Raw genomic sequence first — 18,885 nt, forward strand, 5'->3', positions numbered from 1 at the left:
TCTTTGAATATATCATTGCCAGGACAGATAAGGGAAAACTCAATGGATGCTGTATCCTTAGGTTTTACAAGGTTTCACATTAGAAAAAAAAACTAATGGCAGAGGCAAAGAATCATTAAATAGAAGATTATTAGGGCAATGAACAAAATATTGGACTAAGGACAGGAAATAAAGAAAAGTGATAACTGGAAACTTTTCAAGATCAAAATACAATTTTGTCACAATTACATTAATATAAAATAATTGGCTACCACTGAAGATAAGGTTTCTGAGACAGCAGAACTGAAGGCAGAACAAATGGGGCATGATCCTGTGAAGTGTTGCTACTCCAGTTTCTATTGAATTTTGTGATAGTCATGGATGTTAAGCTCCTCACATGATCAGGTGCTTTGTTCTTCATTATGTAACATGATTTTAAAGGATTAGACTGTGCAAATAGATGGTAATCTGTTTCAAAGCAGAGAAATGTGAAATCTGAAAGCAAGAAATCAATCTAGGAGAATACCTGATAAATAGAACACTCACTCAGGACACTCTTCTAGAGAATATTTGGAATTTTAAAGTGTATAAATAATTCAAACAAACAGCCACCAGGCACAGCTTCAGTACAAAAGGCAAAATACAGTATACTGAGTGAGCAGAGGGACAGAATACAAACCAAGAAAGGCAATGTAGTTACTGTAGACGGTACTTGAGTTTGAGCCCATCTGTGTTACCTACTTCAGGAAGGGCAGTATTGTCTTGGGACAGCAAGTAGAAAGAGACCAGATTTGGTAAATGTAAGATACAAGAAGAAGATAATGGACTTTGCATTATTCTCACTGAGCAGGATGACCCTTTGGGGTATATACAGATTTTAAAAGTTATAGAAAGAGATCTATAATGTTGATAGCAAAGTTACTTTCTTAATTAACTCTAGTGGAATTTAGAAATAAGGATAAGAATTTACAGGTTAGGAAACTGGCTAACTTCCTACACTAACACAGCTTTAGGGGCTACCATAAATCAGAAGGGGCCAGTCAGTAGATGCCACTCCAGTGCTCTTCCCTTACCCAATCTGCTGTTCTGCTTTCTGCCCCCTGCCAAATCTGCCTGTCCCCTCTCTGATCTGTGGTGTGCCACATACAGGGCACTGACAGATGCAGCTCCCCAGTCTCACTCATAGTACTTTACAGAAAGTGTCATAAGTTAGACCAATCCTCATGATCCAACAAACATTCACTGTTGGATCAGGAGGTGGGTGATCAAGCTCCACTTGGAAACTGATCCAGGGAGAGAGGCTGCATGTCTGCAGCACCTGTCCCCTAGTCCTGCCCTATTTCCAAGCTTCCACGCTCTCTCAAGACAGAAGAGGGGAAAGGGAAGGCACGGAGGTCCATTCTGGTGTTTCCCAGCTTGCTCTGGAGTTGGGGGGGGGGGTGCTCCAATCCACTACCCCAATGTAGGGGGGGGGGGTGCTCCAATCTATCTGCCCCACCCTCTAGCACTGGCTGGCCAACCCCCAGACCCAACTTGCTCCTCTCCCTTCTCCCTGTCTCATTCTGAAGACAGTGCCCAAAGTGAGGCTGGGCTGCATTTTGCTTTGGAGTGCCTTTATCTGAACCCTCATGTAATGAAGGTTCAGACTGTCGCATGACCAGGCATTTTTTAAGTGCTCTGCAGCTGTGCACTCCTGTCAGTTCACAACTGTACAGCACTTTCAGTGGCCAATCGCACAACAAAACATTACCTGTGTCAGCACCCACAGAGGTTGCCCTGCCACTTGTGGTATATGTGCTGCTGATTGGCCATCCCTGCACTAAATCATTTAAAAGTCCGAAAATGTGAACAATAGGGCTGAACCCACCTTAATTTGCTCCTCTGCATGGACGTATTGCTGAACAAAATATTCTTTAATAATATGATCCTGAGGGAGTTTGGTGCACAGGTGGTATTCTCTTCCATCCTACCAGTCAACGGATGCGGAAGACGGCACGAGAACTGCATCAGAGAGACCAACTGGCGGCTTTGGCAGTGGTGTCTCGAGGCAGGCTTCGGCTTCATGGACAACGACCCGCACATTATGACGAGGGACATGCTCAGTTGGGATGGGCTTCACCTGTCTCCCAAAGGTAAGCGTGTTTTCTTCTAGGTTGGCGGATCTCCTCCAGCGGGCTTTAAACTAGGCACGTCGGGGGGAGGGGAAGATGAGGGCAGGGGAAGCTGTGGACCACCAAACCACGTGGCACCCACAAGGACAGCCCAGCCTGAAGAAGGAGAACATCGGGAACCTGCAAGCCATGGGGCAGCCAGCACTATAGCACAGGTAAGCAACGAGAAGGTAAGAAATAAGGGGCCCCTTGGGACTCGGAGCGGGGGGGCAGCAAAGGCACCAGTCACAGGGCTCAAGTGCCTATATACTAATGCTAGAAGCATGGGGAACAAGCAGGATGAACTAGCACTCCTGCTTGCACAAAACACCTATGACTTAGTAGGGCTAACGGAAACCTGGTGGGATTCTTCCCATGACTGGGCGGTACATATTGAGGGTTATAGATTGTACAGAAAGGACAGGGTGGGGAAAAAAGGGGGAGGGGTTGCGCTCTATGTCAATGAGCAATATACATCAACCCTCATCAAGACAGAATCAAAGGATGAGGAAGTAGAAGGATTGTGGGTTAGGCTACGTGAGGGGCAAGGAGAAAGGGATTTGGTGGTAGGGGTCTGCTACAGACCCCCACACCAAGGGGAAGAAATAGATTCGGGGCTCCTGAGGCAGCTATTGGAGACCATAAAAGCTAAAGAGGCGGTAGTTATGGGGGATCTAAACTACCCAGACATCTGCTGGGACACGCAGACAGCAAAGTCCCACCGTTCACGCAGGTTTCTAACCTGTGTACAGGACCTCCACCTGACACAGGAGGTACACGGTCCCACTAGGGGGAATGCCATACTGGATCTGGTATTGGCAACGGGGGATGACATGGTAGGGGACCTACAGATTGGTAGCCATCTGGGGGACAGTGATCACCTAATAATAGAATTCTTCATAAGACATCGAGTGGGTAAGGTAACTAGTAGGGTGAAAGTGCTAGACTTTAGGAAAGCTGATTTCAATGAACTCAGGCGATTAGTCAAGGACGCACTGCAGAGTAGGAGTTTTGAAGTGATGGGAGCCCAGGAAGGGTGGCTGTACCATAAGGAAATGATCCTTCGGGCACAGAGGGAGACAATCCCGACGCGAGGAAAAAGAGGGAAAGGGGCCAGGAGGCTTCCTTGGCTGACCAGAGAAATCCAGGGCAGCCTAAGGGCCAAAAGGGGAGCACATAAAAAGTGGAAACAGGGAGAGATCACCAAAGATGAATATACCTCCTCTGCTCGCGCTTGTAGGGAGGCAGTTAGACGGGCCAAAGCTACCATGGAGCTGAGGATGGCATCCCAAGTAAAGGACAACAAGAAATTGTTTTTTAGATATATAGGGAGTAAAAGGAAGGCCCAGGGAGGAATAGGACCGCTGCTAAATGGGCAGAAACAACTGGTGACGGACAGGGGGGACAAGGCTGAACTCCTCAACGAGTTCTTTGCCTCAGTGTTCCTAAGCGAGGGGCATGACAAGTCTCTCACTGGGGTTGTAGAAAGGCAGCAGCAAGGCGCCAGACTACCATGCGTAGACCCTGAGATGGTGCAGAGTCACTTGGAAGAACTGGATGCCTTTAAGTCGGCAGGCCCGGATGAGCTCCATCCGAGGGTGCTGAAGGCACTGGTCGACATCATTGCAGAGCCACTGGCGGGAATATCTGAACGCTCGTGGCGCATGGGCAAAGTCCTGGAGGACTGGAAAAGGGCCAATGTGGTCCCCATCTTCAAGAAGGGGAGGAAGGAGGACCTGGGCAACTGTAGGCCAGTCAGTCTCACCTCCATCCTTGGCAAAATCTTTGAAAAAATTATCAAGGCTCACATTTGCGAGAGCCCAGAAGGACAAATTATGCTGAGGGGAAACCAGCACGGGTTCGTAGCAGGCAGATCGTGCCTGACTAATCTAGTCTCTTTTTATGACCAGGTTACAAAACGCCTGGACACAGGAGGAGGGGTGGATGTCGTTTACTTAGACTTCAGGAAGGCCTTCGATACGGTATCCGACCCCATACTGGTGAACAAGTTAAGAGGCTGTGACTTGGATGACTACACAGTCCAGTGGGTGGCGAATTGGCTGGAGGGTCATACCCAGAGAGTCGTGGTGGATGGGTCGGCTTCGACCTGGAAGGGTGTGGGCAGTGGGGTCCCGCAGGGCTCGGTCCTTGGACCGATACTCTTTAACGTCTTCATCAGCGACTTGGACGAGGGAGTCAAATGTACTCTGTCCAAGTTTGCAGATGACACAAAGCTATGGGGAGAAGTGGACATGCCGGAGGGCAGGGAACAGCTACAAGCAGACCTGGACAGGTTGGACAAGTGGGCAGAAAACAAGAGAATGTAGTTCAACAAGGAGAAATGCAAAGTGCTGCACCTAGGGAGGAAAAATGTCCAGCACACCTACAGCCTAGGGAATGACCTGCTGGGTGGCACGGAAGTGGAAAGGGATCTTGGAGTCCTAGTGGACTCCAAGATGAACATGAGCCGGCAGTGTGACGAAGCCATCAGAAAAGCCAACGGCACTTTATCGTGCATCAGCAGATGCATGACGAATAGATCCAAGGAGGTGATACTTACCCTCTATCAGGCGCTGGTCAGACCGCAGTTGGAGTACTGTGTGCAATTCTGGGCGCTGCACTTCAAGAGGGATGTGGATAACCTGGAGAGGGTCCAGAGAAGGGCCACTCGTATGGTTAAGGGCCTGCAGACCAAGCCTTACGAGGAGAGACTAGAGAAACTGGACCTTTTCAGCCTCCGCAAGAGAAGGTTGAGAGGCGACCTTGTGGCTGCCTATAAGTTCATCACGGGGGCACAGAAGGGAATTGGTGAGGTTTTATTCACCAAGGCGCCCCTGGGGGTTACAAGAAATAATGGCCACAAGCTAGCAGAAAGCAGATTTAGATTGGACATTAGGAAGAACTTCTTCACAGTTAGAGTGGCCAAGGTCTGCAATGGGCTCCCAAGGGAGGTGGTGCTCTCCCCTACCCTGGGGGTCTTCAAGAGGAGGTTAGATAGGCATCTAGCTGGGGTCATCTAGACCCAGCACTCTTTCCTGCCTATGCAGGGGGTCGGACTCGATGATCTATTGAGGTCCCTTCCGACCCTAACATCTATGAATCTATGGTCCCATATTATTTCACAAATATACTTCTGCAGATGTTTCTATGGTTATTTCTAGACAGTTCAGTATTTATTTTTATAGAAATTAAATCAGAAAGAAGTCCCCAACACTAACCATTATATGACCCAGAGACTATTACGTGATTAGCAAACCAATGAGATGAACAGCTAAAATTTGAATGTCACAATTGTACGCTAAACCCAAAGTCTTGCAGACTCTTACAGATGTAAATAAATTGCTCAACAACCAGAGTCTGAACTCAACCAGACAAAATAAGCTTTTAATCATAACTCACTCTCCCTACACTAAAGGCAAAAACTTGTTTAAAACTGCGAGAGAGATCTAAAACACTTTTAAACAACCTATTCTAGATATGAACAACAAGGTCAAGATAAATCAACAACTTTATTTAAAAGATATGATAGAATTTTTTCATTATCGTGAAATTCTGAGAGATTAAAATATTTTAAGAATACATAAATAAACAAATAATAAGATAAAGAATTCCTAATCATTGCTATTCCTGGATTGTTTTTCTCATCATAAATCATGGTCATACCCTTCACACTTCTGCAATAATAATACATAAATAAAACTAACAATATCAAGGCATGTTGAATTTAGTGTACCATTCCTGCAAAAATTGCACTTGCTTGCGGACCATGAAGTCAACTTTTGGCCAAGTCTCGATTCACTTATTCACACTGAGGAATGCTCTACTCCACAAATAGTTCCACTGAAATGAAGCACAACTCTCAATGAATGAGGAATGTCCTGTAGACTACACAGCCATGTTTTGTGGGTGACTAGCAAATCTGAGCCAGTAAAATTGCCATGAAGGTCATCAAATTCACTGTCTATTGCTGATTCCTACCAGCCCTGCCCAGTATCTTAACTTTCCTCAATTGGGTCCAGTTTACAAGTTGTTCCACCGCTTACTCAATAGCCAAACTGCTTTTTATCTCTCTAGCTATTTTCTTTGCTCTCTACATACAATGTATCACAAGTTTAACTATTAGCATTAATGAAAAAGATACGTTTTTTTCATTTTAACTTTAATTTCCAGCACAAAAGTCACATGTATAAATTACTTTTCTAACAACTTTATTAGAAAAATATTTCAGGTCACCATGAGTGCATATTATCAATTAGAAAGGTCCACTTTGGTTTGTTTGTATTGGTATAACAATGCTCAGCTTTTTGTCTCAATTGTCTCACTATAAGTTTTAGAGGGAGGTGGGATGGAGTAAAAAAGTTAATTTCCCCAAATAAGCCCTCCCAATCCCAGACTCAAAAGTCTGTGCAGCACAATCTTCCTTGTGCTAGTGTCTGCACCTCTATGGATGCCTCTTTGCCTCTACTGTGGAAGCCAACTTTTACTTCCATTGGGTTCATCACAGCCACCACTGCCCATTCAATTTCTTTAAAAGAGCAAATTTCTCTGTGCAGATACTAATGATTCCCTTTCTTCAGAATAAAAGCAGGCAAATATGTCAGAAAAGTACCAGCAAGAAGCAGTTGTGACCACAAAAAACACAGCCTCATCCTTTATATCTACCTTTTGTGCCCCCTTCACATGGTCCACAACAGTTTGTCCAGCAGTTCCACAAGCTGTCCTGGAAGACACTAAAAAACTCTGAGGAAAAAGCAAGCTGACAAAATTGTTTCCTGAATAAAAAGCTTTCCACCAGCATGCCTGGCAAACTGACATCATATTTGAATAGGATAAAGATGTGGAGATTGAAAACAGAAGAGATGATACTCAACATAGAACTATCTAGCATGGCTCACTCTAATTGAAGATCTATTTGTTAGCGTATGAAAGGACATGGCTTGACAAGCCTCAGATATCAATTCTATTAGACATGAGCTTATTAGATCTTCTCCATTTTGTTGTATCCACACACACAGAGCATCTGTTGGCCCAATATTTGCTGGTAATTGCAGTCTATAAGCAACAAAATGCAGGAAAAGGTCAATCAGGAACAATCAAAATAATCTAATTTCAGCATACAAATGAGAGGGGAATATACAAAATTAAAAATCTTATCATCCAGTTTCTCAGGGTCAGCAACTCTTAAGGAGTTTGGATCAGCACTAACTGTGCCAATTTATCCAGCTCCAGCTGATGGATTTTGGCTGGGGCTGGTGACCACACTGGATAACCAAATTCATCCAATAGTACCTGTAGAGTGGTAAATCTTATAAAATGGAGCATACTCCATCAGTGAGGACAAGTAAAAAGAAGTATGTCGGCTCCTATTTAGCATCCACAGGATTCCAGGGAAGGGGCTTGTGCTCTCTCTCTCTTCATACCAGCCAGAGAGAAAGTCCTGACTGTTGCGTCCTGTAGCAAGCAGCAGAAACAGAAATCTTTAAAGGAGACACAGCCTTAAAAGGAGAAAGACCTGAGTAACTGCTAGGCAGCAGGACATGAATTTTGCACTAGAGCCCAGCAAGCAACTGCAGAAAATGACAAGTGAACTGCAGAGTTAATTTAATAAGCCAGACATAAGGAAAGCTGTTATCAGGTTGACACAAGAGACTGGGTACACAAGTCTTGAGAAACCCAAGAAGGAGAAGCAGAAGCAGGAGCAATGTACAATCTACAAGATCCTGCTATATCAATTTCTTAAGTGGCTTTGTGGTGGCCCTTTGGATTTCAATATCTGCTCTACACTTTGCCCCTACCCCCACCCATATTATTATGGGTAACAGCCAAGGCAGAATCTAGGAAGGTGCAGTGGGGCAGTTGCACTGCCCCCCTTTGATTCCTAGTCCACTCAAAGTTTAAAACCAAATGTGTGACAGTGGCAGCAGTGAGACAGTCACTTAACTTTGTGGCTCATTATAATCTATCTGACTCCTAAACTCTTCATTCCACAGGTGTTAAATGACCCTTTCTCCTTCCTAGTGCTCATGATGTTCCACTAATCAAGCCATCCTTTCTTCTGGTGTCTGTTAGCTGGTCCTGGTAATGTAGCTCCTATTTTCACAGCCCTGGAGACTGTTTTTAACTCTAGCTAAAAACATTAAGTCTGGAAATGTCATAGAGAAGTAGGGCTGGAAGGGACCTCCAGAGGTCATCTAGTCCAACCCCTGCCTGAGGCAGGATCATCTGTATCCAAATTATCTCATACAACCATAATCTCAACTCTATGTAAGATTACTGTCGACCCTGACACAGCATAGACCTAACACCCTAAATCATGTGAACATTAACTCGGGTGTGGAAATTACTTTCAGTGAAGCACTGGGTGCACCATCAACATGTTCAAGAACATTAGATTTGGTTTTATGAATATGAAAACAGGAAACAGATGTATATTTAATTCTAATGACTACAGAACTAATGAAACAACATATTTTAATTATTTTTGCCTAGTTTTTATACTTAATACCATACTTACTCATATATAAGGCAAGGTTTTTCACAAACAACATGGGAAAAAAGTTCCTTGTCTTACATTTGTATACAAGAAAACATTTTAAAATACCCTGACTATCATTAAACTTTTGCCAAAAGCAGCATGTGCTCAATAATGGAAACCAACTATGAAGTTGATTACATGCAGGCAAGACTAAGTATGGCTATAAAACAAATGGCCCATATTAGGCAACCATAGTGAGCAATGGTAACCTTTTTATTTTTGGCCCTTAAAAAAAAACAACAACAACAAAAAAACAGGGGAACTGGCACCAGGCCTGGGGGCACATCAGTACCAGACTGACACCGGGAGAGCCACAGGCATCCCTGACACCCTCCCCTTGGTCCCCAAAATGCTTGATCATAGCCAAAAGGTTGGTGTTAAAAAAAGGAGCTGGCCTATTCTCCACAGGGAACTAGGGCTGGGCCTGGAGGTATTACAATACCAGACCGGCACCAGGACGACTAAAACCAGCCCTGATACCCAACCCTTGGTCCCACAAATGCTTTATCTTAGCTAAAAGGCTGAGCTCATGCTGATGGGAACCTTCCACAAGGATCAGTAAGTACAACCAGTATGAATACAACATAAGGTATTACACATTTTGTGCTCAGTCCCCCTCAATGCCAACTTTTTTTCAAGTCATGGTGGCCATTACACTGAATACAGTTCAACTTCCTCTTCACTCCACAATTGAGCTATACTTTTTTTCCTCATTTCCAATTATTCCTGTTTCTTCACCAGCCTTAAATGTCTGGCAAACATTACCAAGTAGGGACCCAAACAGTTCACCCTGAATCCCTGTCACCCTCTTTTTCAGCCTGTCACATATGACTAGTGTGGCCCTGCTTTTCATGAGGTGGAGCTAAACCAGGGTGCCCTGCACCTCCTCTGTAAATACATTCTTGGAGGATCCCAGGATTCATGACAAGAATACCCAGTTCTATGGATTGTTTGTGTGGGGGTATCTGGAGTACTGATCAGTGCTGAGCTGTGGGGGTCACCATGGCTTAAAATGCTGTTGACGCTGGTAGGACCCAGCCCGATGAGCTATCTAGTAAATCATCAGCCTTTTGGCAATGTACTATCATACAAGCTACTCAAAAGTATTTGTAACATACTTATGCTAAAACTTGCAGCAGTTTCAAAATAGGTAAAATGTATCACATTTGGATGAACTAAGTCTAGAGTACCCACAATAATTTACCTATATGCAAATTACTATAGACATTTCAAAGTCAGTGTTTTCAAATTTGCTTCCACTTGCATGTGCTCAGGGAGAGCAGGGTCTGACAATAAGGAAGAGGAAAAGGCTGCAAGGGGAAGAAGTTGTGAGAGAGCAAGTAGGCCACCCGATTCCCCTCTCCCCCCAGATTTATTCCTATTCTATTTTTTCCTGCTGTAGCAGTGGGAAGGGGACAAATTCAAGGTACACCTCCCATAATTAGATTACCTTGGAAATGATAACAAATGTGTACATTTTCCATATGTAGAATCTAATTATTGGGGATCATCTTATATTCAGGGCAGACTCTTGCTGCAGTTGTGCTGCCTTTGCCATGAGCTGTGATCTATAACAAAGTTTGGCTTCAGCACTCTTTCTTTCATAAAGGCAGGATTTGCACCTAAACAGGGCATTGATATTTTAATTAAATGTAATTTGTGTATTCATGAAAATAGAAGGTTACTGTGAGTCTGCTGTTGTTACATGAATGCTAAGGAACTCCACTGCAGTCTAGAAACGCTGAAGTACTGCACTTTTTTGGCAAAAATATACACTAAACTTTGTCTTATGGGGCAGGGGAGGAAAGAAGCTCAAACTGGCAGCAAACTGAATAGACATACTTCTTGATCTCAACCAGACTTCAGCCTTTTTTTTTCTTTTTGTCCTATACTTCATGATAGATTTCTTGTCCCATTTTCTATCAGAGTCATCAATTACTTGCATGTATGCTGAAGGGGACAATAGAAAGTGAAGAAATCAGACCATTTTTCACCAACTGTCTCCTTTGAGCAGTCATCTCCTCTAATTCCCAGAATCCTGCTTTGCCTCCTCAGCCCATTCCATACTCGGGGAACTCAGTTAATTACTAAGTGTTACAAACCACTTGTTAGAGCTACTTGCTATGAAAAATGACAAAACCCAAAACAGTCTGACAACATCAGAATCAAAAACAGAAGAGATTTATGCCAAGCTGACAAGTTGGGGAGCAAACAAGCAGGGATGCCACCAGGGGCAGATATGGTGGGAATGTAGTAGTGGAAGTTGCACCCACTTTGATTCCAGTTCTACCCAAACTTTAAAATCAACTGCTTAGGAAGGACAGTGTAATTTCTATTCAGCAGTGCTGAGAGAGCCAATTGACTTCATGGCTAATCTACAACATTGCTGAAAACGTTTCTTTATCCCATACATGTTAATGACCTTGTCCTTTTTGATGGTCTTGATGTTCTACTGTTCCAACTATCCTCTCAACTGAAATGTTTGAAGCCTGTTAGCCATTCCTGATAATGTCTCTCTTCTATTTCACAGCTCTGCAGACTGTTTTTAGCACCAGCTAAAAATCTTAACTCATGTGTGGTAATATTAACTAAGGTGTAGAAATGACTGATGGGGAAGTATTGGAGACACTGTCAAGGAGATCAAGAAGACTAGATTTTGTTTTACAAATTTGAATAAGAGATGTACATTTAACTATTTTGACTGCAGGACTAATGATGTAATTTTTGTTGTGGGTTTTTTTTTTTTTTAATATTTTGACCATTTTTGCCTAGTTGCTAGTGTTTTTTAAACTTAATAGATCATCCAGCAAATTAGTGCACATTCCAATAAAGTTATATTTATTTTTGCTTTGATGTTAAGTGGAATAATACAATACTGGGTCCCTAGTATATTAGTAAAGCTTCTAGTTTCTCTTTAACTGGAGAAAAATATGTATTGTGTTTTATGTGACAATGTACCAACACCATCTACAGCTCCCTTTTCAAAATTCCAGATCCACCCAAGGATGCCACATTCAAAGATGAGAGAGAGAGAGAGAGATGAAGACATTGCAGAAGCCAAGATCAGGCACACCTGAGAAACCAGTGAAAAATGTATCTGCTTCTGACTGAAGACTGAATAGGGTATGTTTTATAAGTTTCCAGCAGAACGGAGCAAATCGCTTCTGATTATACCAATTACTGCTGACCAACAACTGATCCTATAAGAAACTCTGGAATCATTTTGAACAAAGAAACTTGTGAATTACAGGATCTGCTCACAATTCATAGAGGGTGGCAGAAGAAGACAAAGATATCATTTGCTGCATATCATTCACTCAGCTTTGATTATAAGCAATTGGGTGCTCTTATAATGCAAATCTTAGATGATGCTGAGAATTAGGGCATAATCGTGGTAGGCTTTGTATATGAGAAGCCATTGCTTCTCCAGTGGCAGGTTTTAGACAAGCAGCAAGGACTGGGTGAGACAGGACTGGAGAGGACAAGGTAACTTGGACAAGCGTGCTTTGTATGGTAGGCTGTAAGCTACCAATCTGTTTCTACAGTAAATCATTAAGCCATAGTCCTGCTCCTTCTGAAGTCAGGAGGAAACCTTTCAGACTTTAATATAATAATCAAGCCCTAAGTTTAGGCAGCTTACTAATATCCAATATCTTCTAACTGGAAATAAAAGAAATCTATGATATGAGGGTCTTTTTGATATGTTGGGAGGCTCAAGAGAACTCATGAGTTCCCTAATATGTTTCTGTGTCATCACTGTACAAATACATTCTGCATAAAAATGCAGAATTAACAAAGGTGCAACAACTTTTCTCTCAGTTGAGTACAGGTTGCAGTTGTCAAAAGCTGTAATTCTACAGAAGTTTTAAAACAGGATTGTCTGTCATATCTGAGAATTTACTTTTACAGCCACTGTTATCACAGCCAAACATTGGTTGGATAAGAAACTGTAATCTTCTACTTGTATCATCACTTAGATAGAGGTTCTCATTTGACTGATCTAAGTGTATTCTCTGAATGGTGAAAATTAAATTCTTATATGGTTCAGGGCTCATACCTGGAAAACAGCAGATGGATTAGCTACCAAGAGGATCCTTTATGAGCCCCAGGGATATATAATCTCTGCTACACAGGTCAGTTTGGAGGCCACAATGGGAATGGTACTCTGAGTCTGCCTTTAAAGAGAGACTGTCATGCCTACCACTCCCACGTCTGGTGCAGGAGCTGCAGCCACTATTTCCACTCTATCAGCTAGATAACCAGCCCCCAGAGAACATCTATAGGAGCCTGATATTCCAGTATCAGACTGAAAGTGAATTTAATTTCTTCAGCAATCATATTCCATCCATTTGGAGGCCAAATATTCAGGCTTTACGTGGGTAAAGTGAATTTCAAATTGGTCTTCATGTTTCTTCTATTATTTTGCAACAGACCTTTCACAAGCTACAGATGCAGTTAAAACGCAATCAGACACCAACTGCATGCCACGTTTGTTGCTATGCACAGACTGAAGCAGTAGAATTTTAAATTTCCTTTGCATTTAAAATGACCAGGATGTCCTTTACATTCTAAATGTAAAGTTTAATAAGCTCTCATTCCTAAATGAAGACATTTTCTGCAGTATGATTTACTTCGTGATGCAGAAGGCGGGGTAGGTTTTCACCCTGTAGACTAACTAAATCAGAGATGTATAGCATAAGGTTTTCATAAGCAGTAGGCTTACTCCTCTGGTTACAAACTTATGCTATGCAACTTTGATTTTGTTAGTTTATAAGGTTTAAATCTCCCCTGCTTTCTGCCTGACTTCAGGCTAAGAGGGCTAACTACCTCTCTACTTTGTAAAGCTTGGTCAAAGCAAATTCGGAGGGGGGGGGGCGGGAATAGTTGTTACTCCTTTGTTAACTCTGCATTTTTATCTTTTTGCATCTGTGCATAGTATAAGGAACTCATAATTTCCCTGGAGCCTCCAAGCATATCAAAAGGAAACTTACGCAAGTCAAAATAAGGCTCCTTCTATTTCCTGTTAAAAGATACAGTCTTAAATTAAAATCTTAATCTAGCCTTTATTGATACAATGATGTCTTGCTGCTGCAGGAAGAACATTTCTTTTATTATTATTTTTATTTAATAATTTATTAAGTGTCCCTTGCTGTGGCATTAGGGTTCATTAATAATATGTGGCAACTTCTATCATGCTTATCATTCAAGGAAGTCAAGTATTTTACTAGCATTAATAAATTAAGCTCCATAGGGTAGTTCAGTATTATGGTCTTCATTTTGCATACATTTTGCATACGAAGAAACAAAATAAATGTAATGAATTCTTGTAGTGGGTCAGTGATGGACTAAAGAACAGAACCCATATTTCTTAACATGCAGTTTTGTACCCTACAACATATTATATATTGAAACAGTATATGACTGCCATGGTGCAGTACTATATACTATCATGGACCCCAAGATAGTATAAAAATCTATCTAGCTTTATGGTCAAGAAAGCATTTCGACTGTAATTGCATTGTACTATCTAGCAAAGGCCAACAACTGTAAACACTCATGATAAGTGAACCACAGATCCTAACTGCGGACGTCTTGATTCTGGTATTTAAGAGATGAGGCATAGGGGTTTCTGTGGAGTAGCTAATTATTTTATTTTATTAGTAGAACATACTTATTTAGAAGTCATTCTATTGTTACACTGAGGTCCAGAGCCAAGGAAACCCTAAGGATCGGAATAAAAACACAAAATGCTCCAGAAATTAGGTATTTAGAAAACTCTACAAAACTGAAAATCTGTCCCCATTCCTTTCCTAGCTGCCTGTTTTCTCACTTCCTTATTCTGCCTCCATGATGATTCCTTACTCTCACCTGGCTCAATCACACTGCTTTAGTCTCCCTAACACATTCCATCAGCCTCTCAGCTACTGTCCATTTCCCTGCCTCCAAACCACAGTTGAATCCCCTCTAATACCATTTCTAGCTTCCTTCTCTCCATAGCCTGTTTGTACATCTAATCTCAGCCATGCCTTTTTGATTAACAACTCCCCTGATGTCTCTCCGTCCTCACCCCTTCTTCTTTCTTCAATCCATTCAAATCACAGCTCCTAAAATCACCCTTGCTATCTATTTTTCTTACCATATCCCTCCTATCCAAATTGTCCCTTTGCTGCATCATTTCCTACCATTAACTACTTCTCTTCTAGCCATCTTTGTGCCTTCTTGAAGACTACCCTGTCTCCAGGGAGCATCCTTACTGAATTGATCCATATACTTATTATTCTACTTGAAGTTCCTACTGAAGCTCCACATTTCTCCATGACTTCACCCCCAAACGACCAACTAATATTGAACAGATTTAGGAGGAAAGACTTGATGTATATTAACAAAACCAAAGAATATGAACACAAATTGCATTTATTCTGATTGTTCCTATGTTCCCCTACCATTATATATCACTCATGTTCTTGGTCTTGGAATGTGCACATTTCTGTACATATAAACAACATTCTAGAGTAGCATAAGCATTCTGGGAACAGAAGTTTTATAAAACTTTCACTGAGTCCCTAGGTAAAAACAAATCCAAAAGTTAGCTCTATTGGCTACAGCTTTCATAGCTATTTTGGCAGTAGTAAACACTTATTGTGGAGTGCTATATTTTAATAGTCAGCATCTTAAATTACTTAAGTGCAAAAATGTACTTTTGAAACTTTATATTATTGCTGCAATAATACCTTCCAATGATGCAGTTTCTAAAAGCTTTGCTTTAGCAAATATAGTAGTGCTGTAGACCATTTATTCTCAAGGTGACTCACAACTCTGGGATAAGGCAGTGCAATTATCTTTCACTGTTAAGAGGCAAACATTCTTCTATATGAAGTGCATGTAAAATAAGTTCAGATCCATTGTTTCTGTCCTGCTTGCACTGTGCATTACTCTTCCTTCTAAACCTACTGATTCCTTCAGTGGGCTAACAACCATGCAAGTGTATTGAGTAGCAGGAATAAACTTGTTTTTGAGGAAGAAAGCTTCTAGTTGCTCACCGAACTTTTAGTAATCAGGACCAGAGAAACAGAGGAAGCACCTTATTTTTTTTTTTTTTTTTTGGGGGGGGGGGGGGTATAATGTTATAGTTATAGTAAAGTTTAGAGGGGAAACTTCTCTGAAATAACTATAATTTATCTTGTTATGCAGTCAGTGATTGGTTCTCTTTTGAACCCTTAACAGAGACAAACTGTAACTTGAAAGTTTTCGTAAGCATCTGAATTGGTAAATAAATGATCTGAGCTGTTTACAACAATAGAGTACATTCAAGAAACTAGGGAAGCATGTTAACCTCCAGCATATGCACAGGTTATAGAAGTTTGAGTTATAATGCTGCAGGTGACCTCAAATTTTAACATTATGGCTTATGTTATTACACTATGTGAATGTTTCAGGGATCTTCAGATGACCTTGAAATACTGAGACATAATTATCTGTTTTGTTTCTGTTGTTTTTTTATAAAATCGCACACATTTTGAAAATATTCAAAGTTGTAAATAGCTTACTGTCTTGGACTGAACCAGAAAGACTGATCGCTCAGCAAACTCACAAAGAAAGTTAAGTATACAAGTAATTTAATAAAATGTGAAGGTATCATGTGTTACTGAATCATACAAAAGAGGGGGAAAATACACAAATTGTCAACAATTGCATCAAGGCTGATGATAAAATAAGAGAAAGGGCTTTTTTTCCTCCAGTGAATCAGAGAATCTCCTTTAGAATTGCCTTCATTGGAGGTTTTCAACAGCAATCTGGATAAGCATTTGAAAGGGGTGACTTAGGCTACAACCTGGATACCTGATTTAGGTGAAGCATTCCTACATTAATGTAGAGGGGTTGAACCAAATGGCCCTGGAGGTCCCTTCTAGGTAGGGCTATACCATACATTTACATGGAAAAGGAAGTGTAGTATTGATCTTGGATTGCAATAGACTATCACATCATGCTGTCATAACTTTGTTATATTAAGTATAGCATACTGCTACCATGCTGAACATCAGCTTATACCAAAATAGGCAATATACTGAAATAGACTTAAGTGGAATAAAATTATTGCCATTTAATAAAAATGTATAAGAGAAGTTTATTTCTCTCTCTCTCCACCTCCCTCTCCCACCACACATGTTTGTACACTAGTACCTACACAGTGAACATTTACACCAGGTTTGCAGTTTATATTTCAGGCTTGTTTTGTTGATTTTTTTTCCATTTCGAGTTTTATTTAAAAAAAACAAAAACAAAAAACCCCCCAAAACATTGATGCCCATAAAACAAAACATGTTTGGCTTACACCCTGAGATTGCACCGCAATTTCCTAAGAAACTACAAATAAATTATGTTCTTCCCTTTTTGGGGACTGTTTTTTAAATCCCCACCAGCCATTTCATAAGCGTCCCCACACACTTTTTCCAAAAGACCAAAAAAGAGCTTGGGGTCAGTACTGAGAGGTGGAGGGAGCAGCTCAAGCAGGGGTGGTGGAAGTGGCACTGCATCGACCTGAACCAACCTGGGGATACTGCTGAGCCCCTTGGGAATGGAGATCAACTGCTAGCAGTGAAAACACATTAAGATGCATGCTGGCGTTGCAGGATATGCCTGGCGCCTTCCCCTGAGGACAGCAACCCCCTTTCTCAACCTGGTTTCTCACCACACGACTTTGTGCACCCAGGCCCTCATAACGCAGGGGCTGACACCAGTCCCAGGGAGATTCTCGATGGAGACAGAAAGCTCCCTTGTGGTTTTTTTTTGGGTGAGAAACCCCCCCACTAAGCACATCTGTGTCCTTCAAAGCAAATGGATGCCTAAGGAGGCAGAGCTCGCGGAAGGCGCGCTCCTCCTGGCACACGGGGCCCTGCAGCCCGGGTCGCCGGGTCCTCGCTGAAGCCAAGGGGGTGTCGCTGGGAGCCCCCTGGCCCGGGAGGTGCCGCGGCGGCCGTGCCGGCCCCAACGGGCGGCGCTGCGGCTGCAGCCGGGCCCGGAGAGCCCCGGGGCGGGCGGCCCCGCCCGGCGGACAGCGCGCGGCTCGCGCGGGGAAGGCGTCGCCGGGGCAACGAGGCTCTGCGCACCGGGCTCCAGCCACCCCGGCCCGGCCCGACCCGACCCGACCCAGCCCGGCCCCGGCCCTACCTGCTGCCCGGCCGCGCTGCCCCTGACGCGGGTGGTGAGCGCGGCGCGCCCGCTCCGCCTGCCGTGGCCCGGGCCGGAGACGAGGCGCAGGGGTTTGATGTTCTGCCGCTCCATGAAGCGCTGCCCGGCCCCTCTCTCCATCTCCGTCAACAAGGCGTCTCCTCGGGGGGAAACGCGCACCGTCAGCCCGGGCCCGAGCCGCTCCCCCCGCCCGCGCCCGGCAGCAGGGACCCGGCAGCGCGCCGCGCTGTGCACCCCCTGCCCGCCCGCCCACGCGCTGCAAGGGGCGGCGGGGAGCCTACCTGCCAGCCTGCGCGGGGCCAGGGAGAAGGTGCCCCAGGCACAGAGCACCAAGGAGAGCAGCGAGGCAGCCGGCTGCATGGCTGCGTCCTTCCCGGCCGCGGCGGAGCCTCAGCGGCGGGCACGCATGGTGGGAGGCGGCGGCGCGGAGCAATCTGCCCCTGCCCTGCGCCTTCTGCCGCCACCGCCGCCTCAGTGCTGCATTGTGCTCCGCTGCCTTCCCTTCGCCTCCGGGAGCTTTTACTGCATTGGGTGGTTTGCTGTAGCTAAGTGATCCAGGCTCCTCCCCTCCCTCCTCATCCACATGCAGAGCCTGGTCCTCGAGCAGATGTCTGGAGAGCCGTCTCGGCTCCCCACAGGATCCCCCGGGCCAGCCCCGCTGGGAGAGGGAAGATGGGTGAGTGCGGGCACCTGGGAAATGTAGTTAGGGAGCCCTCGCTTCAACCGAGAGCGCGGAGGGCATCCGAGAGCTGGCTGTAAGGACGGACTCGCGGCAGAAGGGGTGGGCGCGGCAACCCCCCCCGGTGCCCCCCTCTCTCTCCCATGACGGGTGCTCCCGACCTCCCATTCGCTCCTTCTCCTCAAGCCCGTCAGCGGCTGGGAGTCCTTAGGTAGAAGGAATCAAAAGTAAAACCCTCACACACACTGGCCTATTTCATTTGTCCTGTTCTTGATAGAGGAGGATTCACAGATTCACACAAGTTGAGGACTGGAGGGGACCTCGTGAGGTCATCTGGTCCAGCCCCCCTGCCC

The 18,885-nt window shown here is 43.9% G+C and overlaps 1 protein-coding gene across 19 annotated transcripts in view; it reads right to left on the minus strand.

Moving 5' to 3' along the window:
- The window catches only part of ADAM22 (ADAM metallopeptidase domain 22), a 262,391-nt gene extending 243,800 nt beyond the window's left edge, over positions 1 to 18,591 (minus strand). For 6 of the 19 annotated variants that reach the window (XR_002093669.2, XM_059729032.1, XM_019497936.2 and 3 more), the window contains exons 1-2: positions 18,135 to 18,590; positions 17,833 to 17,993 (exon numbers count right to left, since the gene is read on the minus strand). Coding sequence is in view for 17 of the 19 variants with exons in the window: in XM_059729032.1 (XP_059585015.1) it covers positions 17,833 to 17,993; positions 18,135 to 18,213 (240 nt within the window). In the remaining 2 variants the exon portion in view is untranslated. Of the gene's footprint in view, positions 1 to 17,832; positions 17,994 to 18,134 lie in introns of all 19 variants that reach the window. The other 13 variants (XM_019497943.2, XM_019497942.2, XM_019497938.2 and 10 more) reach the window with 6 other exon arrangements.
- Positions 18,592 to 18,885: the final 294 nt, after the last annotated feature.

The sequence above is a fragment of the Alligator mississippiensis genome, chromosome 5, assembly GCF_030867095.1.
Source record: "Alligator mississippiensis isolate rAllMis1 chromosome 5, rAllMis1, whole genome shotgun sequence".
NCBI classification, from domain to species: domain Eukaryota; kingdom Metazoa; phylum Chordata; order Crocodylia; family Alligatoridae; genus Alligator; species Alligator mississippiensis.